Raw genomic sequence first — 22,357 nt, 5'->3', positions numbered from 1 at the left:
AAAGAAGGAGAACTACGAATGACAGTTTTGATGCAGAAATAAATAGAGAAATCAAAGCTATCAGCCAATTAAAATAACGCTACTGCACGGCGCTGATGCAACTTCACGCTCTGCATGACACAACTTGGTCACAGTCTTACGTATGATTCGTTGTTTTCAGCTGTGACGTCAAAGTAAGGATTTGTTATCAGTTATCACCTCCTGCTTTTATCTGTCAGTGTTTTGTTTACATAGATTTGGTGAAGTTAAGAAGTTAGGTAGGAGTGTTGTTTTCAAACATAAAGTGTGAAAGAATAGAATATTTTCTTCAAAATTTGTGAGATATTCGGCATTTTTGTTTTCTTTTCAGTTGGGCTCATTTTTTAATTAATCTTTGTAGCCGTCTGCTTCATCGCTGTAACCATGAGAACTGACAGTCAAACTCAGGGTCTACAGTCTCTCTGACTGTCCAGGAAATAATGTAAGTAGGCGATGATTCCTTCCTGTATACTAAAAATTTTATTCTAAGCTATACTTAAGCCTATGCCGAATAAGTAGAGCAGCTTTCTAACTTGTTGCGTCATATCTGCTGCATTGATTTTACCTTGCTGAGAAGAGAATGTCAGGTCTTCTCTTACTCACCAAAAGTCTGCGGAACTATTGAGGCATGAATCCTAAGAACCATAAAAATACTGAACATCAAGCACTTCCTAGTGCAGGAAAAGCATAGAGCAAACAGAGTCGTAATATAATGAAGTGAGCTGGGCTCATGATCTGGTTGACGAGTTCTGAGCCCTGTGCGCGGCCAGATTTGGTCACTTTTTTCATACATTTTGATCTAAAACAGTGATGTAAAACAAGTAAATTATTCATGACCCATTTGTTTAAATTGGATGGCTGGATACCTGTGTATCAAGAACAATCGATAGTTCATCGAAATGGTGACCCGGCACCGTACAGGAGCCATAGAATTTGGCGACTGGAAAATGCTTTAAAGTAACGCCAGCTCCTCCATTCCTATTACGACTCTACGTAGTGAAAAGGATTAACACAAACCTCACTCTTCAGCTCTCAATTATAAACAAAGTTAAACCTATCCATGAGCGTCTTTCGGAGGTTTGACCTACCGGTATATTAGGATCAAATAGTATTGGTGCACTGCTGTGGTCACTTTTAAAGGCTATGTTGTTGAGAATTCTAGAGACAAGTGTGCTACAACTGGCAATAGTGCATGCGCAGACACAAGTTCCCAGCTCTCTGCTCTGCTTTCCAGTGGTCTTTAATTTTAAGCACACGCATTGTTCAGTTAGCAGCTAATGTTGAAGAATTGACTTCAGCAGTGCATCATTACTGTTGTGACTCTCGTTTACCTACTCTAGGGACTTGATATGGTCAAATCATTGTTTGTTTTCTCTGAGTATATAACTTCTCCCCAAGGGGTTGTGTATTTAACTACCAAGGCAATTTAGTATGTGACTACTATCTATGCCAAATAAATTTAAATTTTTTTAGACTATACTAAAATATATGCCTCTGTCAGTTGAAAGTATATCCAAGTTCTGAAATGTTCTCCTCATTGATTTTTCTCCTTTTTTTCCAGTCATGTGAGCCTTGGGATTCATGGATAATAATGGAAGCAATTCAGGAGACATCAAAACCCGGTCTTTTCCATCGCAAAATTTAGTGAACAAGCTAATTAATCGTGAAATTTATGGAGCAAAGAAGCCTGGCACTCATTTCCATGTATCAAGATCCTTCTATCAAAATGTCTTCCCAAATTTAACAGTCATAAATGTGGGAACACCCCCCTGTTTCCTCAGGAAGTTTTGTCCTCTGGGCAAATATTTTGTTGCGTTTTCCTCTGATCAGAAGAGCTTAGAAATTTATTCATATCGGGGCCCAGCCGCCGCAGCCGATCTAATTCAGCTCTTTAGGACTGAATATGTTGGCTTGCACAACAATGATGTGAATCAAAATTTGAAAATGCAAATTTTCGACAGATTTTTCCGGCTTAAGCACTATGTTTTTGTTGTCGAAGGAGCTGGACAGTTGAACCGTGAATGTAGTCTGTTCACAGGAGATGGAAAGTATGTTATCATTGGATCGGCTCATTTCATATCAAATGAAACTCCCTATCATTTTTTTGACATCTATACCAACAATGAAGCTGTTACACCGAATCCTAGATCCCCTCTTGAGGATTATGCCATACACATCGTAGACCTTGAGAAAGGGGAGCTTACAGACTCAATTGAGTTCAAGGCTGATAAAATTTTTCTATCCCATAACCAAGGAATTTATTTGTTCAAGGATATTTTAGCAATTTTGTCTGTGCAGCATCAGACTATTCACATTTACCAGATTTTAGATGGAAAATTCGTGGAAGTTAAGCAAATCGGAAGGTTCCTCTATGATGATGATGAGTTCATTGTTTCTCGGTCATTCAACCACTTCAACGCTCCTAATTTCAGGGCAATCCGAGATTCGTGCCTTAGCCTTCTCAAGCAAAGAATTCTCTCATTCATGTTCCGAAGAGCTCTGAAGCTTTCAGAGACTGAAAATAATCCTGCTGTTCTTAGGAAATTCTTCTTTTTTTACGGAGAAGTAAGTATTATTTCATGAGTTTTTTGCTCTTAAAAACAGGTTGATGGTTAAGCAATGTTAATAGGGCTCTGAAAGAATCGAAATGAGAAATCATTGAGAATATCATAAGAAGAAAGAAATTTTCAAGCTTTTTAAAAAAAGCAGTTTAAGATTATCACTGTCATTAACTTAATGTTTTATCCATCTTAGAATAATGCAGATTTTAACTTGAAAGTAATTATTTTTTCTTAGAAAATTTTACTGGATTTTTATGCAAATCTTATTTTAAATCACAAAAAAGAAGAGGAGTAGGTGGGTCAATAAAATTATGGGAATGTGATACTTGAAAATGCAGGATAATCTGATCTCTTAAGAGGCAGACACAAATCAAATGATTGTCCTGCTACGTGTAATTGTAGAATGTATGAAAACATTCTCCAAGGTTTCTGTCAATCCAATTAAGCGAAATATTTAAATCAGTTTATCAAATCCTTGAAAATAATTTTTGCTATCAACAATAGCAGTAAGATTAAAATTAGTACATGTATTTATTTGCTGTCTTTTCATGTTTGTGAAGTACATATGTGTATTGTGCTACTCTCTAATCCAGGTTTTAAAGTTACGCTTATGGAAAATGCAGTTGATTGACGAAGAGCACCTGTTAATTAAGTTTGCATCTGAAGAAGTAGTCACGTTACTAGCTGCTGAACCTAACTCCATGCCTGCCTTTTTTGTCATCTATAACTTGAAAACAACTGAGGTAATTTAATAACCTTTGCCAAGCATGTCTCTATTCATCAAGCTCTTTAAGAGAGTTGTATCATGGAAAGACCTCCAATTCTAAAAAGAATGCAGTTTCTCATGACTGGAGGAGATTTGCTTAGATAAAAAACAGATTAAAAGCAAAGAAATGTGCAAAATTATTCACTAAAAGTGTCTCAGTACATGTAAATGGTGCAGCTTAATTTGAGGATTAAAATTATGAAAAACCAAGAAATGGATGAAAATTCAGCTCATTCGTACTATACTTACCTAAATCTTGAACGTGTTTTGACATCTTTGGCATCATCCTCAGCTGCGACTTTATCGCGTAAAGTTGAATGTATAGTACAAGTTAGTCAAATTCTTTCAAGTCAGGTTCTTTCATCGTTTGAAGATTTAGAGTAGAATGCTATTCTGATCCAAGGACTAAGTCTGATCGAGTGCTGTGATTGTGCGGTGTCATAACTATCCAATGTAATTTTTTTTTATCAATTTGCAAACGGCTATGGTGTATCGCAGAATTAACTTTTTAGTCCCTGATCATGAAAGTTTTATACTTGATTTTCAATTCTTGTCTGTTCCTTACTTATATCATTGAAGAAAAATGACCAAGAACTGACGTTAAAATATCTCTGCTTTCAAAGAAGTTCATAAATGTTTCATATGCAAGAATTCATTGAAAATCAAGTTTAACAGTCTCAAAAACGCATTTACAAAGAGTTTTTTCCAGTGAATGTAAATGAGTTGATTTTTTTTTATCATAGCACAGTCTAGGTTTAAACATTCTGTGTAAAATAGTATGAAAAGTAGAAGACAATGCACAACTCCTTTTTTGTGCCCATTCATTCTGTTTAATAATCTTGTTTCAGATCATTGAAATTTTTGACAACACATCTGATGAATTAGTTCATATTCTAGAAACATTTCCAGATTTTTTTCGGAATGCCAAACTGAGGGAAGAGGCACAATTCACATGCTCTGCAGCTAACAGTCTCTATGCTCGGTGAGTCCATAAAATTTTAATGTCTGATGACAGAAAAGAGGGGAGGGGAACTTATATTTTGACCAAATAAAATTATGAGAAATCTTTGCTCTCACAAATTACTAAAACACATTTTGCTGTCGCAGGACAAACATGTTTTAAATTTCTAAATGTACAATTTTTTTTTCTTTTTTTTTTCTGGAAGAACAATGTTGAGGCATACATAATGCCCTGTTTCTTTGAAAAAATTAAATAAATGCAAAAAATGTCTACCAAGACATAGGAGTGCATGGAAACTTCATCATACTTGTAATTTGTGATTTTGCCAAAAATTTGTTTGTATCGGTTTCAAAATTGTAGGTTTTTGTGAGAGAAACTGAGTTCTTGCAATGATTTCTCCAAAGCTGAATATTCTGAATGTTTTTAACATACCCTAAAATGTCAATAAAAGGCAACAAATCCTTTAACTTACTTCACATTCCTTTTCCGAAAAATTCCTTTTCTCCCATCAAATATCAAACAATTTTTTGAAACTCTATAAAATCAATGCAAAACTTTCCTAATCTTGGATAGCTGATATAAGATCTTTTTTCAAGAAAAGTATTTACTGTCCTCTTGCAGGGATGAAACATGCTGGAATATCTATTGGTTTTCAATCAGGACATATTTTTTACATTTTTGCAAAAACCTGTAAAAATAAGAGCCAATAAGAAAAACTAGTCCCAGGAACTTTAAAACTACACCCTTATTGATCGTTACTCGTCTTAAGTGATATGGCAATTGAATATCAGAAAACAGAAGAAATCTTTGGATATTAGATATCTTTAGAAAATGATTTCATCAGTATTTTTTCTTTTTTCCTTCTCAGGTTGCAGCAAGAAAGGTTTAAAGAGACCATAGAAAATGCAAGGTATGGTGGCAAAATTGAAGCGGTGAGAAGAATTTTGGCGCAGCTTCCAATTAGTGCTCAGTCATATAGCAGTTCACCTTACTTAGATTTATCACTATTTAGCCATGATGACAAGTGGATTTCTGTGCTGGAACGTCCTAAAGGATGTGGTGAATATCCCTTAAGGTACACTTTCTTCCTCTTTTTCAGTTCTTGAAGTCTAGGCTTTTATTGCTTATGTAAGGTGCTTATTCAAAATTGTTAAAATCCCTCTCCCTGAATGTCTATCAATATTTATTATGTTTTTCCTCAGTACAGAGCTCATTTTTTTCTGATCTCAAGCCTATCTTAGCAATTTAGATTTTTCTCCATGATGTGAAAAGATTTTTAAGCCTGAAAATGCAGCAGCTCCCAAAAAAGTTCTTTATCAAGTGAGAACAGAAACTCTTTCAGATATATAATGAATGGGTTTGTAATGAAAAATTTTGGAAAAGTACCTGATCTTAATAAAATTTTGACATAACAGATAGCAAGTGTATTTGAATTAAAATATTAAGAATCACACGAAACTCAATACTCTACGCCAGTCCAATCGTGTACTACAACGGTTTCGGCAGGCTTCTCAATTAAACATTGTTCATTTTCCACCTTGTGAAGTTCAAACTGTAAACAACTTGCTACAGCTGAGCCAAAGCATCAAGATTGAGGTTGTCAGATTATCATGTCGCAGAGAGTGTCATGGTAATGTTCCGTGTGCGATTTGACGCACGTAGATCATTAAGTTTTCATGAGCAAGAGGTTTGAATTTACGCGTGAAAAAACATGAAATGTATTGGTTAGGAGTTAATTTCAGTAATTTTTGTTCCGCAAATCGTGTTCCACATTACATTTTGGTTTAGAAACATGTATCAGAATGCTTAACTTCGTACCTTGTCTAGTGGTCCATTACAAGTTTATTCCCAAAGTAGCTCAATACTACCTTCATTAGAAAACAAAGAGCTGTTGCTGATGGATACTCTGAGTCTGATTTCTCAGGACTCAGAAGTATTTCTTCACAGCTTTGTGAAATTGAGGTGCCACTGTGCGTTACATGCATCAGGCTAATTAAGAATGTCATCGATATTAGCCAAATTTAGATCATTGTGATTTCTCCATAACTCTGAGACCTGGAATGTGAAAGGAAAGTGGCAGAACGCTCATTAAATCTATGTTTTCCAAATGTAGAAAAAAAGAAATAAAAATCATGCTGGTGCTCATCATAATTTTTATTCATATATTTATTTGTTTCTGCAGGTTTTATGCTCGGGATTCAGGCTTACTGAAATTCAGAATTTACTCTGGATTTGGCGCTTTAGAAACAAGACCTCCTCCATCAGCAAGACGATTAGTTGCATATACTTTTCATCCTACCGACCCTTTTGCGATCAGTGTTCAGCGCACCAACTCGGATTACATTGTGAATTTTCATCTTCGATTAGACGACACCAGGCAGTTTCTTTAATTCACTGTACTTAATACACGTACCTGAGTTGATGTTCCTGTTAAAATATTCAATTTCCACTGAGATATTGATTGAGGTTCATTAGTTACAAAAAGGGAAACAAAAACAGCGCAGAGCGTTTGGATTTTAAGGTTTTTTTTGCTGAAAATATGGTAGGCCTGTAATGTCAAGAAAATGCCAAGCATCATTATTTTTGGTCAAAGACATAGAGTGCCTTTTTTACACCTTTTTAACAGTTTTTATCAATATGAGAGATCTGTAAATTACAAATCACGCTATCAGGAATTTCTTTTTCCTGGTTGTGCGTACACTCTCAAAGAATTAGTTTAAAATTTTCAAGGTTCACAGAGAACCTGTGCAGAACAATGTTTCCCTCTGAGTTGTTTTGTTTTTCAAAGAATTAGTATTTTTTATGTGTTTGATACAGAATATTTTTTCGACTAGTGGATTGCTATGTTTTACAGATTATTTTTTGTGCCATGATCTCATCTAGAATTTGTTGTTAAGTAGTTTTAATACACTGTTTATCCTAACACATCCACTTTATTTTTTATTAATTTTTTTTTTTTTTGTATTACCGCTAGTTATGAATTAGAGGCCTTTTAAAATCACTTATTTTTCAGTTTTCTTTTTGAAAATTGGATTGTGTAGAGCCTTGATGCATTTATAGAATCTTTCCTTCAGATTCTGGATCTGGATTTCTGGTATAAGTACGCACTGTTCTGTTACATCTTTTTTATCAAATCATTTTATATCTTTATGTATTGAATGCTGTACATAATGTGAAAACATCTAAAGTATTCGGGGGATATGAATGATTATAATTGCCAAATTGGTCCTCTTCAAGCATCCCCGAACTTTTACATTTCATGAGGGATCAAAGTGATTTCAAAAGGTTCTTAAGAAACTCACTATCATTATTACTATCCTAAATGAAATAATTGGCATCAGAAGAACTCTTTTTGATAATTTACTGAACGAAATTACATAGTCGAAAACTTTTAAAAAATGGTAAAAGAATGATCAGTTTTCCATTTGTCATTTTGAAAGGTAATACAAAGAAATAAAAATTTTTAGAGGTTCTTAATATGCGATGAAAAGAAAACAAATTAAATATATTTGTAATACTTTTAATGTAGCAATTTGCGATCCTTTACAAACCCTCTTGAACCAAGAGTATTAACAAAATCGTATTTTTGAAATGTAAAAAAAACAGCAGCAGAGGATGGTTTTTAAACATTAAATAAATTTGTTAGCTCATCTATTTATACATTCATTTGTTTGTTTGCCTAAAACTCATTTTCTTGGTGAAACTGCTAGTAACCACTTATCTCAGTTGCAGTGTTCCAAGAGTTTCGTTCTGATATTATTTTTTCAAAAGAAAACTAAGTAATATTTTCACATGAAATATTTATGAGAATATTGCTTACTTTTATCGTGCAATCTTTTCCAATTTCTCTAAATAATTTTTCACAGCTTAAAATAGCTGTTATTTTTGCATTAAAATGAAATTTGGCAATTATATGTTGTCATGGTGCAAACTTTAGTTCATATGTTCCTGGCTGACAAACATTTATAGGTACATTTTGTTCCTTTCCTGGAGATCTTTCAACAAAAAAAATTTTGATCGACTAGAAGCAGTTTCCGAATGTTTCCAAAATATTGCATCCTTCCCAGGAAATAGGACAAAGTGAGGGAAGACTAGAGACTAATTCCAAGGTTCTTTTTTTTCTCAACTTTTCCTTTAGCACCCCCTTCTCTCATCAATTTGCATAACGCAAGTCAAAAAAAGAGTGTCTGAGATCTATTTTGTCCTAGAGGCAATACATCAATGTGGAAAATAGTTCTAAGAATTATTATTCTCCCACCTCCTTTGGATTAGTTTTAGGATATGTTGTTTACTCATGTATCCTACTGTCTCCCAGTTAGGATTTGATAACAAATGAGACTTTTTGATTACAAAAAGAAATGCCTATCTCTATGTTTACGTTTTACAAGGTAGGACATGACAAGGTCGGGTTTCAAGTCTGTCAGTGCAGATGGGTGAGGATGGTTGCTCAATTGCACGAACTCTTTGCTGCACAGCTTGATCTCCACATGTAGCAGAGCAGACAGACCACGCTGACCATTCTTTATACCTACATTCTGAAAGAATGTCAAGAAAGCACAATTAGTCAGAAAACCCCATAAAAGGCATATTTTTAAAGTTTAGGCAAACATTGTCAAGAATAAATGGACGCAAAAAATAGTAGCTGAGTATTTAATTTAAATTATTCAATAAAAAGTCGGATGCCAAAATACCGGTGAAACTCCGCCATTGGTGTTTATTTTTCGGAAGGAAGCCCTTTGTTTGGACCATGTATGTAGCCACTAGCCACTCTTGCACAACTAAAAGTATTTTGCCTACTAATAAATGAATCGTCTCAACGAAAGAATAGGTACTCAAATACTTAATAGTCAACAAAAAGTACATAATATTAAAATAAGGCATTCAGACAAATTTTCGGGAACAAAATGGAAACAATTTCAACATCTATCTATTTTCTTAAAAATGTAAGCAAATAATATTCATCCAAGAAGTTCCGGACCTTCAGCTTTATTTAATCATGAAACTTTATCTATACTTTTTTAAACTTTAAAAATCAACAATCTTAGGAAGATGATGCCCTCTACCATATAACGTCCTGGGCATGCACTTCCTCCCATCAACACTTTGCCACTGAGTCACTTTGAAAGTTTGAATGATCTTGTGAAATATCGACGGTGAAACTACCAAACCATTGTATCTCATTTGCAGTGTTTAAAAATCTACGCTCGCATTTTATTTTTTTGAAGTAGACCAAATCAATATCATTTCTTGAAATTTTCACAGAATTTTCTCCGCACAAAGAGGAAAAATCACAGAAATTTTCAAGACTGGACGTTAAGTATTTTTCATTTAAAAAATGAAGTATGACAGGAAGTCTGCGACGTCTCAAACCGAGATAAGTGGTTTGGTAGTTTCACCGTCGATATACTATGTGTGTGATGTAATTATCACCCGCAAGAGGCAAATGGGCCTCGAGACAAGGTATGAATGTATGCACACTGCATGTTACATGTATTCTCTTCAAAATTGCACAAGGAAAATGAATCAGGCAACAGGAAGTCTGAAAATCAACTCCTAAACAAAATATAAGTGTTTTCTATTAAGATTGGTTAAAGGGCAAAAAATCAAATGACGTCATTTACAATTGAACTTCCATTTGATCTGTGATTAAAAGACTTGTTAATATCTCGTTCAGGAGTTGATTTCAAAACTCCCCATTGTGTGAATTGTTTTCTACGTAAGATTTTGAAGAGAAAACTTGCTACGTTTTCTCCTAATTCAGACCTTGTCTCGTGGTCCATTACCCAAAAATCGTAACTTGATGGTGGCACTTGGAAATTACCCGCTCAATTATTCCAAAAAAAGTACCTACACATTTTTGGTCTGTTGTGAGGAAATCTGTAACAAAGTACTCAACTCTTTTCTGGAGGGATTTCAACTTCAATTTGAGGATAGGAATTCATACCTGTATCATCAGGATTGCTCTCATCTTCCCTTGACCCGGAGTTGTCACTAACTTTGTTAGTTCTTTTCCCATCTTGTCCTGAGGAAAAAATGTAGATAAATGAGAATGATTAATTACTTAGGTTAAATGAACAAAGCCAAGACCACTAACAATTTTGGACGAAACATCAGTGAGAATTCAAAGAACATACTAGTCTCTACGCATTGGGGACATTTAACGATGAAACAGTACTAAAGATTCTCTTAAGCCTCAGCAGTTTCTGTTTGCAGACTTTCGACTTTGTTTACCTAATTAGGCAATGTGTTTTACCATGATCTTGGGTCCAGAGTAAAAAGCTTTAAACTCTAAACATAGGTAAGTGGATACTTTGCATCATCTGCAGTACTGTATTCCTGCGTTGTTCTTAAATTTACATTGTATGATTTCGTGTAGCTGAGACTTAAGACCCTATTAAGTAACCTTCCTAGAAGCCAGTATATTCAGCCACTATTTAGTGAGTTCGAGGGTTGAAATTTTTTCGCTTCTTACTTGTTCTACCCTCAAGAGTTAATTTAAATACTTACAGTAAGTACCTAAATTTGTTTGACATTAAATTGTCCAGTAATCCTGCAAGTCTAAGAGATGTAACAGCCAGCTGTGACGTGATCGATAGGGAATTAATGAAACTATAAGTACCTGGGTACATTAGATTGTTGACTGATATCTTCGGCCAGTCTGAACTTGAACACTTGAATATAGTTATACCAATAACATACAGACACATTCTGCTCCTTAAATATTTTCTATTTGAATGAAGATATTACAATCAAAACACCCTGGCTGGATACTCTACTCCTGATTCAACACATTTCAATTAATACAGGATTCAGGAATCGTTAAAGGTATCAATCACCTCTTGCTTACTTTCACTTTGTTTACATTATTAACAACAACATGCCAATCTGCATGATACGTGCTCGCGCGCATCACGTGTTGCGCATCCGATTTATGAATGAACCAGTTACAAAGGAACGGGCCAATGAGGAAGCGAGAATTCGGGTCATCGAACTCATCGTAGTACTACGCGTAGTATTTTGTAGTAAGTGTTGCCACATCGAATGAGCAAATGACGGTAATAGCTTTCTGGGCCGTGAAACATGATAATATACCAGAGATTTCAATCGGATTATCGTAATTTCTCATCTTATGAGTTCTGTTAAAACGAAAACGAACTAAAACTTTTATAAATCTATTCTAAAGGTACTAGAGAGCGTTTTCCGTCGAATTATGAAGATTGGAGTGAAAGAGGGTTCTACAAAATCGGCGATTTTGCCCCCCCCCCCCCCCCCCCCCCTTGGATTTTGCCCGGAGTTGGATATGTTGTTCCTTTTCACATGACACGTCTTATTCCGGCGTTGGCAAGTTCACCCGAAATTTTTCCCGCGCGCTACAGCGTTGCCAAGTTGAAAACAGGCAAATTCCGTAAGTGGCATAAAAATTGAGCTATGAAGTTGCGGTTTTAACGAAAATTCTCTAAAAATTGCGCACTTTTAGGAAATGACCATGTTTTTAATGTCGCACTAATTTTAACATGCATTGTTGCCAATTTTTCGATTTTTTAATTCGACAAATTTTACAAATCCGCAAATACCCAAAAAATCTATATTCACATTTGAATAAAAATTTGTCTAATCGAGAGTTCGTTCGATTCCGCATCCATCGATATATTATTACTTGCAGGGAAAATTTTGGTTCGCGAGATATCATTATTTTTGTATACAGCTTTATGGAGCGACGACGCTTTTTGAGTCCGGGCGGATAGAAATTTTAGCTTTCAAAAACACAGGGTAGCATTATCTCCATGGTCTCCGATGTAATTTTTGGCGCTGAATCCGAACTTGACCATTTCATAACAAAATTGCCACCAAGAAGTTGCCAAATTTGGCAAAAATGGCTTAAAATCGGCCTTTTTGGCGGATTATGGCCAGAGACTTGCCAGGAGTTGATCAGACGACAAAATTGGTTATTTCCACAGTTAAAACTCGTTGAACTTTCTACAAGCTGAGTCAAATTCTTTCTGCTCACGGCAAAATTAAACGCGCGACAAGCAGCAAACTGAAAAAAAGACACCAAAATCGGCGCTTTTTGCGGTTTTTGTCCGAACGAACACAATATCGTCCCAGGAAAACGTCTAATCAGACGTATTTATACTAAAAGGAATTATGCTGCCTTGCTAAGGAAGAACGCCGTATGAGCCATCGCGCGTTGCCAAATTTCATTTGATAAAACACGAAATTCCTGGTAAACTTTTGAATATTTTTCCTCTAATTTTTTGAATAATTTTGTTCGCAATTTCACCTGAAGGTCCTGAAAATTTCCAGGTAAAACATGTATTACTTTCCTTAAAAGTGAACGTTTTATCGAAGGAAAGTTGGCAACTCTCGAATGTTTCTAAGGCGTTCTTCCTTAGCACGGCAGTATATTACATGCACATCCTATGCACATGTTTTCTTTTAGCATAAATACGTCCAATTTCTGAGATGCGACCGCTCAAACTTGTTAAAAGTCGTTTTTACGCATTTGGGAGTCATTCTGGAGGGTACGGAACACCCCCCTCTACGGTGGTGGGTCCGGGGGAGGGAGCAGTCTCGACAAATTTGAGTCTTGAAAACCGAGCGGGAACAGTGACTTTAACTCATTGTCAGTTAGCCTTCTGTTTGTTGTGTAGGCAACACGAGCATCCGCGTGGCCGAATAATGGTGTCGCCCTCGGAAGTCACGATTCATCGAGGGAGAAAAGCGGGTATAGGCTTAATCAAGCACTAAGAGAAGGCTTTAATTTATTATCGGTTCCCCTTCAGTTTTCAGTAGAGGCAATACGAGTTCACACGTGGAGGAATTGTCGTATCAGTCTCATGTCACGATTGTTCGAGGGAAAAGCGGGAGTAGACTTTACTGAGCGTGCTTAGGGAGAACGCCGCAGAAAATTTGAGAGTTGCCTAATTTCCTCGCATAAAACCTGTGTTTTTAGGGGAGTTATGCATATTTTTCTTTGATATTGTCAGCTATTTAAGATCAAATTGCAAAAAAAATTGTCCTAAAAATTTGAAGAAAAACAACAACAAATTTCCCAATAAATTCGTAATTTATCGAGGGGAATTTGGCAACGCCTGAAGGTTCCTACGGCATTTTTCCCTTTAGCGTGGAAGTTTAAATAGTCAGTTTGCCTTCAGTTTCCAGTGTATGCAACATGGCCTCTTAATAGTCACGCTTGTGCGCTTAGTCAAACTCTTAAACTAGGTAGACTAGAGTCCGGTAATATGCACCGATTGGTAAAAGAGATTGATCGCTGTGCAGCACACGAGGAACAAAAAACCAGTCACTAAAACCGAATATCACAGCTTTAATAGATCACCACGCTGTTATTCTTATGACCTAAATATAAAACAGGGAACAATATATGAAGGTAGTGAGAGAAAAATGAAAAAACTAACCGCATCTTTTAGCGCATAATTTTGTGCGGATTAATTTTTTCGGGCACGGTTTCCCACCATTAGCTGGATACACCTGCAAAAAAAAAAAGAAAAAATTAAAATACGATTCGTAAACTTTTTAATGAAATCTTTCTTGTGAGGAAAATGTTAAATCCCTTATTCAAACAAGGATGCGCTTTTTTGGTAATAAAGGTGTTTGTAAAAAAGATCTATAATAAATATCAAAGAGCGGATAGGCAAGTATTTTGACTCTCCTATAACGCTCAGATACTGCTTGCAGGTGTATAATTTGTTTCACAAGCTGCAGATTTTTCAAAGGGACACTAGTTCGCGAATTAATAATAATCGCAGCTTTTTTATCACAAAATGCCGCTTAATTCAGAGTTGATAGGGGAAAATATACCCACCGTTCTGCCGTCACTCGCATTGCATACGAGGATCATCTACAAAATAATTTCCCTCACTTTTAAAGCTTCGAAATTGAAAAGTTGAAGCAACAAAATCAAGCAGTCATACTCATGCTTTCAGGGGTAAAAAAGCCTGATTTGTTTTCAATTTGCATTTTTTCCAAGAGCATCTACTTATCTGCACTATGTGCTCACGTTTGCATCGCCAAAGAAAAACGTCGCATGAACCTTTGGACGTTGAAAATTTTCTCTGATACAAATTGAACATCCCAAAAAAAACTATTAAACTTTTTTCGTCGAATGTTTTTGAGAGTTTCATTCATCAATATTTCCAACTTTCGATTTCTCATATAGCGCATTTGGTTTGCAAGGCAGAGTCAATTATAATCAGTCACATTGCCACAGCGCAACAATCAATCGCGAAGTTAAAAATCAAAATTTAGGCAAAAGCTACTTACAAGTATAGTTCTAGTCCTTTCCTTATATCCACCACACAAGGAGGAGCATTTGGACCACCTACTCCAATCAGAGACTACGCAGTCAACTGGGGCTCCTTCGCCGTTTTCGTCGGTCTGCGGGAAGGGAAATATTAATTATTCATAAGTTAACGGTGAGGATATGCAATTTCGTATCACAGCTTGCGTATCACATATTATGTAACTTACATAAAAAAATAGAGTACCCAATTTGTTTTCAAAATGTTAAATTTAAGAGAATCAATTTTTCAAAAAAAGAAAAAACTGATGAAATTTTTGCAAAATCACGCCAGAGGGGCAAGATTCAATTTTTAAAAAACCCCAAAAATACTTTATTACGAATTCGTGACGGTATGCCGTAGAAGGTTAAACACGAGAGGAATGTGCGGAAATGCGCACCAAAAACCATGACTCGGCACCTAAAAAGCCAATAATGTAGAAAAAAGAGCTTCTCATTCGATGCGCGATGAGCTGTATCAGGAATAGGATGAAGGTAGGGGAGGGGGGGGGGTTCGTGCCGAAAATTTTTATAACATATTTTTAACTTCTGAGGAATCATTTTGAATTATTCTTACCGGGTTAGCGGCCTTGGTTGGCTCCATAATTTGAGATGCGGAGTCTAATCCAGAGTATTCAGGCCTCTGAGTGCTGCTCGATTCCTCGTTCGGGTCTAAAAATACCAAAAATAAAGTTCACATGACTCTTTAGTCTTGCACCATTCAAATAAGGTATTGGAACTCCCAGGATATCGCAAAAGTAGTGACAAGAAGTGATAAGATGATGGCTAAAATCGGAAAATGTGTATCTTCATTGCCAAGCTGAAACATCTCAGACTAGTTTTTATTCATTACTGGGAGGTCCGCCCCCTGGCTGCTACGCGGCCCAACCCCCGGGGCGCTGCGCGCCCTCAATGGCAGCTTCTTACTCTTTTTACTCCCCTGCCTTACCCCGTCTATCAAGCGTCTTAAAAATTATTTTATTAGAATTGGAAGGATTTTTCTTCCATAAAGAAAATTAAGTGGAGTAGGCAAAACTATAATCAAAATATTTCCCATTGAAATTGAATCCTATTGAAATATTTCATATTTTTGAACGAGCAAAAAAAAATTAAGGAAAAAAACTGTGGGGATAGGTAAAGTTTTCTTATGAACGAAAAATTCATGATTGAGCGGAGATTTGCAACGCAGCTATCGGAGGTATTCATTTTTCGACTTCAGCCATTAATATGATGGAGAATAGTGTATCAGAAATTACAGGAAGGTAACCGAAGGTAAAACTGCAAAAACGCGTATCTGAACGGTCTGCAATGCTGCAGACTTTCAATTATAATTCTGTTTCCTAAATTGGAAAATACTCAACGAATGAATATATTTGAATTGAACTACAATCGAAAACTCCCTGATTTCTTTCTTTCCGTGTGTAGCACATTCTGTGAATAATTCAAGCAATATAGGTTAGTTAGTTCGCTTTCCTTTGATCAAATAAAACGGAAGCGGAGATTTTGCAACATCGCAAATGAGATACACGTTTTTGATGTTTCACCATCGGTAAGCCACAATGTTAATGGGTGATAGGTCAAAATGTCCAAAAAAAAATGTCCAACAAGCAAGAATGTCCAGAGTTGAGAATGTCCATATTGTAAAAATGTCCAAGTATCTTAAATGTCCAATACTGTTTTTTTGGCCAAAGACAAAAATGCCCAAAAGTCCATTCCCTTTGCAAAAAAATTAGAAGGTGGCGACATTGTCGGCTTGAATACTAAATAAATTCGAATCCATGGAGACGACGGGGAAGATTTGAGAATCTTTTTTTCTTGAACTAACCTCAGTTGTGAAACTTTTTGGCTTTTGTAAAATTTTCGTTTGTTAAAAAATGCGGTAAAACCAATTACAGGGGCAAAATTTTACAATTTGTGATTTTTTTATGATTCTAAACTAAACTAATTGGTGAAAACTAAAAAAGTTGGTGATTTTATTGTGATTTTTGTGATGGCGAACCCAAGGCTATTGAAAAGCCAAAAAAATAAACAGACTTGGGTCATACGCGGATCAAACAAAAAATTTCAAAGAAGTCGAAAAGAAATCAGGAGAGAATCCTACAGCGCATCCAACGCTATCAAGAATTCAAAGATGAAGATGACATTCCACGGTACCTAAGGGGCATTGCCTATTACATTCGAGTTTCCAACGAGCCCGAAGACGAGAATAATGAGGAAAGTGATCAAGAATGAAGAATATCTAGAAACAAAAATAAATGGACTTTTGGGCATTTTTGTGTTTGGCCAAAGAACCAGTATTGGACATTTCAGATACTTGGACATTTGTAAAATAGGGACATTCTCAACTCTGGACATTCTTGCTTGTTGGACATTTTTTTTTGGACATTTTGACCTATCACCTGTTAATGTTACGCAAATATAGTTGAAATTGCAATTCCTTGCTAATTTAATAATTACGCGATTTGTGTCATAACTTGCAATTTGGAAACCTCCCACTTCGTGGAAGTAAGATTATCACATTGTGCCTCAATGAAAAGGCAGAAAGTTATATCTTCCTGTTATTGATATCTTTCTATTTCAGGGGCCGACAGTTCTTGTGTTGATGTTGCTGAAAACTGGGTAAAATTGATTACTTATCGATAAAGAAGATGCATTTTATTGCAACACTGCTGTGTTTTTATCGAAGAGAGTTGCAAATATTTCCGTGAAAAATGCTGTTTTTTTATGAATTCGCCTCTCGATAAAAGTTGTATGAGGGGATACAACACTTCTCCCGCGACCATTAAATCTCCACGCCGTTCAGGGACATTTAAGTTGTCAGGTAAGACTTCGCAACTAATCCTCTCTAGCATTCATCCATTTGTATAAACAGTACATTCTACAACCTAGGATCCTCCAACTCGGTTTACATTGAAATTCTATGTTTTTGCCTAAGTATGTCAAAGATTGATGGTTAAAGTGGAACTCCACGTGCGAGTGTATTTAATTGAAGGTTATGTGTGTTATAAGATCCTCCCTTAAGTCACTTTGTCAGAGGAGGACGAACCAATTTTTTTTTGTTTGAATTTTTCACAGAATTCTTCAGAAAAAAGGTTGAATGGAGATGTTGCATGTGTGGGGGATTTGCGATTGTTGATTCTGTTGATTCTTATGTTAAAGTTCGGGAGAAACACGATGGTGCCACTGGTTTTCTCTAAAATCATCTCCCAAGCTCAAAAAAAGCTCTCAAAGTGAGGCCAAAATGGAGGGGGTATCCCACCCTACCCTGAGAGTCCACGTCTACATCAAGACAAACTCTCCATGCAAAGATAGGGAGCAAAAACATTAGCAGGGTTGCCGTGTTCTCAGTTTTAGAGTCCCCAAATAAATTGGCAACTCTGCTAATGTATTTGCTCCCAATCTGAGAGTTTGTTTTGATGTAGAGGTGGACTCTCAGGGTAGGGTAGGACATCCCCTCCATTTTGGCCTCACTTTGAGAGCTTTTTTTGAGCTTGGGAGATGATTTCAGAGAAAACCAGTGGCACCATCGTGTTTCTCCCGAACTTTTACATAAGAATCAATGGTCAAATCGCAAATCCCTCACACATGCAACATCTCCATTGCAGATATTTTAGAGAAATTATATTGATTAGTTTTTCAATAGAAAAAATGAAGTATGATGGGAAGCCCACAACATTTCAAACCGAGATACGGTAGTTTTCGAGCTAACAATCGGTTATGCTCCTGATTTTTTTACGTCGGATTCTAACAGTCCCTATCTATGTTAATGCATCTCTTTTGACATGGAGCAGAATAAAGCCTTACCACACGTTGACTGAACATGATCCAAGCGGTAGGAGAAAACACCTGTTAGGGAGAGCCCGTACATTTTTTTCAGTCGAGCTACTCTTTTTTTGTTGAGTTCCGCTGCAGTTTTTAAATTTTGAGAGCAAACATAACAAAAGCGATCACACAGAGTTAGTTTGTTAGAGCAAACACAAAATCCATTGCAATTTTTTTTACATCGGCAGTGAAATTCTTTGATAGCTACTCGTGATCATAACGAATGATCTAATGAGACAGTGGCGTATTCTGACTATAAATTCAGAGGAAGCAGAATAGGCCACTAGACAATAAAATAAGGGCTAAAGCACTACGAAACATATTTTCTCTTCAAATGCCACGAATGAAACAAATCACAAAACGTTAGGTCTGGAAGTTAACTCCTGAACAAGATATAAGTGCTTTAAAATTAATATTGGTTAAATAGCTGAAATAAAAGCAAGATCATTTGTATAATTTTTTATTTTGATTATCTGTGTTAAAAATACTTATTAATACCTCAGTTAGGAGTTACTTTCCAAAATTTCCAATTTTATGGCTCGTTTTCCGAGTGAGATTTGAAAGAGAAATCATTTGCTTCTTGTCTAGCAGCCCACTGATATGCAGCGGCTATAAAGGGCACGAACATTGTAATTTTGTCCTCAATTTTTGAGGTTGGCCAGACCTCTCTTGCAGAAATTTTATCTTGAATTTATTCCAAATTCGTGTCCCCATAAATCTAGCGTTTCGATTCAACACCAGCTGACGATTCAGATACCGCAGCTCTGTTTTTTCTCTCTGTTTTCCTCCTTAAAGTTTAAACGATTAACCATAAGGCAAGTAAAAATAATATTGCACTCAAACTTTTGGGACAGCACTACTCCCTAAAGTATATACATAAAGCACCACTTAAAATGTCAAATTTATCACTACCTGAGCAATAAATGCCTTTAAGTTCTGCAAGAATTTTAAGTTCCAAATAATTTTGAAGAATGATTTATGAAATCAAGGCACTTATCCAAATCCGTGTGTTTTTTTGTTTTACTTTTGAACTCTTCATCAGTGATATCCATGAATGGTATTTTTACCATTAAGTGATCATTTCAGTCAGTGTTAAAATTACCAATGTAAGTGATAAGAATACCACTATTAGTGGTAATGAATACATTATTAATTAAGAGCTCATTTGGAACATTACTAACTTAATAATTTTAACCATAGCTTTTACTTAGTTTAAATGCACTCAATTGTCCCTGGTGTAGGTCTGTGTAGGCTGCGCTCATATAGAGTACATAGTCGTAGTGTGAATGGAAGATCTGGAGCCACTTTTAAGCATCTTCCAGGTCCCGAATTCCGAGACTCTGGTGTCACGCGGGGTCACTTTTTCGAAACATAATCGATTGTTTTTGGTACACAGGGGCTCGGCCATCCGATGTAAACAAAAGAATAGGAATTATTACGTACATCGCAATTTTGGATCGAAAATGTATCGAAAAAGTGACCGAAGCTCGACGCACACCGGACTCGGAACTCGTCGACCAAAAAGTGGCGCCAGCTCCCCCATTTACATTACGACTCTATGCACCTATGGCAGCGCCTTACAAGGCGAATAATGCAGCCAGCAGTGAGCTGGACACTTACCTCTCAGGGCTCCGCAGACTTTGTTACACTCTTCCTCTGAGCCGAACCGATTCTCATTGCCTCTGCAACCGGTGTATAGGAACGGCTTACACGAGGCCGAGAGGAAGTCGAAGTACCACTTTTCGTACATTGGTTTCGGGCAGCGACCGATCGATTTCGGCAGCTGACAGATCTCTGTCAAGCACCGGTTGGATTTGTTAGTAACATGGTTAGTAGAAAGGGACATGCAGGAATGGTATTGATGAGAGGCAATGTTTTTCCAATTTTTATCAAAGAAACTGAATTTCTTGACGATGATTGCTATTTTGAGTCCCAAAAGGGAGCAATTAAATAAGAAATACTACACTGGAAAAACACACATTGGATCTAGAGTCCAGACTCTTCAAAACATCGACAAGAAAAAATACTTTTGATTCAATCGGATTTTTGCTTAAATCAAGAACCAAGCCTCTTAATTTGAGCGGATTTCCTTTTGATCCAAGCAAAAATCTGATTAAATCGAGAGTATTTTTTCTTGTTAATGTTTTCATGAGTCTGGAATCTAGATCCAATGTGTTTTTTTTTCCCAGTGTAATGTGGGTGAAAAAGAACCAAGGTGTTGTGGTTAAAACGTTTTATTTACTCTTAGTGTAGATTTCTGTAGGGAGGGGGAGGCCTTCCGCATTCATACCACGTACGTAGTTTGGCAGATATTTTTAAAAGTGTAATGCATTAATCGTAAGTTGCACAATTTGAGCAGCATTGCAAAGCTGGTGCGTCGTTGTTACAGGAGAACGCCTTACCTAATAGTTGCGAGGTGCTTACCTCTGGCTTGCTCCTCGGTCATATCGCAGGAGGGAAAATCGCCTTGGCATTCGATGGTCTCGGTCAAAGGAATGGCGTTGCACTCGGACTCGGTGTCCATGTCCGGATTCAGTTCCCTGGTCCGCTGCCGCGTTCCCATGCCGCAACTCACCGTGCACGCTGACCACAACGACCAACCACCCACACACTTCTCCTCCAGCTCTGGGTCTACTGACGACTCATCCTACAAATACAATCATAACAGCAACTTTTTAAATTGTAATTGGTGAATATTTGGTTTTATTTCTATCCTTAAAAGATTCTATGTACAATATACCTTATATATGTATAGGTACTTTTTTATTTTTTTTATTTTTTCTTTACGAAATTATTACTTCATTTTGAAAACATTTATATTTTTAAAACGTGTCAAATATTTGTAAAACCTTTTCCATGCGACATTAATCTCAATGAGCCGCAGTTGTGCCGACAGGAACTGCAAAAATGAATAAAAGAGGAAAAAAAAACCAAAAAGCACGCAATCTTTAGTTTTAACCCATTTATACATCGATCTTTTAGAGTCAAATAAGTCAACTTTTGAGCGTTTGGTTGCGCGTACACCTCGCTGCAACACAATAGAAGCACAAAACGTAAAAGAAAACATTAAAGTGCTTTGGAAATCATTAAATTTGACACGGAACCACCAATATTTAAAGAACAAACATTATATTTTTATTATCCTTTGATAAATTTACGAGTATACATATTTTTTCCCATCAATTTAAATATGAGAATAATCAAAGCAGAGAGTGCAAACATTTCAAAATCATGAGTTTAAAAACGCTGACTATGCGAGTATAAATATTAAAGCCTCACAGAGCGGAGCGGCGTGCGCGTGCTGCCAGGGCGAGAGGCTCACTGGCGCCTACAAACCTAAGTGAATACTTCACGCATTGCACAATGCTTGAAGTATCCACTTAGGTTTGTAGGCGCCAATGCGCGTTTCGCGCTGGCCGCCCGCCCGTCATGCGGCGGCGCCTGAAGCAACTATTTCACAACAGAGGTGTTGCACAGTATTATACGAAATTGAACGTATTGAGAATGACAGGCATCCTTTAAAAGTACAGATCTTCCCTTGCAAAATAAATGAAGATACTTATCGTACACAGGAAAAATCTAAGAGCCTTTAGCTGAGGCAAATATACAGGTTTATCCGGTTCAGGTATAACAAGGTGGGAATTTCTTGAAAGATAATTAAGTCCTGTTACACCAAAGAGGTGTAGAGAGTTTTAGTGAATTTTGTCTCATGGAATTAACGCTACCCCATTTTTACCAAAACTCTCAACTATAAATTATTCTCCGTTGGACCAAACAGACAAGACAAAAAAACAAGCAAACCCTCATTCTTCCAAGACATTATACATTTTCATCTAAAAATGTCGTGAGCAATCGTCGTTTGTATATATACATGTGGGCCAATTAACTTTGGGTCTCAACTGGCACGTGGAACAAAACCCCCGTGCCGAAAA

At 36.5% G+C, this 22,357-nt stretch overlaps 2 protein-coding genes across 7 annotated transcripts in view; one reads left to right on the top strand and one right to left on the bottom strand.

Annotated features, from left to right (window-relative positions):
• The first annotated feature begins 211 nt into the window (after positions 1-211).
• abo (de-etiolated protein 1 abo) lies at positions 212-7,233 on the top strand. The gene is made up of 6 exons (XM_019060945.2): positions 212-460; positions 1,580-2,583; positions 3,173-3,322; positions 4,194-4,327; positions 5,175-5,381; positions 6,489-7,233. The coding sequence occupies exons 2-6, from the start codon at positions 1,600-1,602 to the stop codon at positions 6,694-6,696; spliced, it is 1,683 nt and encodes a 560-aa protein (XP_018916490.1). The 5' UTR covers positions 212-460; positions 1,580-1,599; the 3' UTR covers positions 6,697-7,233.
• Positions 7,234-7,810: 577 nt separating this feature from the next.
• Positions 7,811-22,357, bottom strand: part of LOC109043654 (spondin-1) — a 42,078-nt gene continuing 27,531 nt past the window's right edge. For 4 of the 6 annotated variants that reach the window (XM_072296968.1, XM_019060942.2, XM_072296969.1 and 1 more), the window contains exons 14-21: positions 20,850-21,072; positions 20,046-20,219; positions 18,408-18,509; positions 15,181-15,275; positions 14,588-14,701; positions 13,723-13,795; positions 10,251-10,328; positions 7,811-8,841 (exon numbers count right to left, since the gene is read on the bottom strand). In XM_072296968.1, coding sequence (XP_072153069.1) covers positions 8,681-8,841; positions 10,251-10,328; positions 13,723-13,795; positions 14,588-14,701; positions 15,181-15,275; positions 18,408-18,509; positions 20,046-20,219; positions 20,850-21,072 — 1,020 coding nt within the window. In that variant the 3' untranslated portion in view covers positions 7,811-8,680. The remainder of the gene's footprint in view (positions 8,842-10,250; positions 10,329-13,722; positions 13,796-14,587; positions 14,702-15,180; positions 15,276-18,407; positions 18,510-20,045; positions 20,220-20,849; positions 21,073-22,357) is intronic. The other 2 variants (XM_072296971.1, XM_072296972.1) reach the window with 2 other exon arrangements.

Source organism: Bemisia tabaci, chromosome 2 (assembly GCF_918797505.1).
Source record: "Bemisia tabaci chromosome 2, PGI_BMITA_v3".
Classification (NCBI taxonomy): Eukaryota; Metazoa; Arthropoda; class Insecta; order Hemiptera; family Aleyrodidae; genus Bemisia; species Bemisia tabaci.
This window is presented reverse-complemented; position numbering and strand designations above follow the sequence as displayed.

Bases quoted from the DNA above. Each gene is read 5' to 3' on its own strand.
- abo (XM_019060945.2), top strand. From the start codon at position 1,600: ATGGATAATAATGGAAGCAATTCAGGAGACATCAAAACCCGGTCTTTT. The intron at 3,323-4,193 runs GTAATTTAATAA...ATCTTGTTTCAG, and splicing joins ATAACTTGAAAACAACTGAG to ATCATTGAAATTTTTGACAA. The intron at 4,328-5,174 runs GTGAGTCCATAA...TTTCCTTCTCAG, and splicing joins GCTAACAGTCTCTATGCTCG to GTTGCAGCAAGAAAGGTTTA.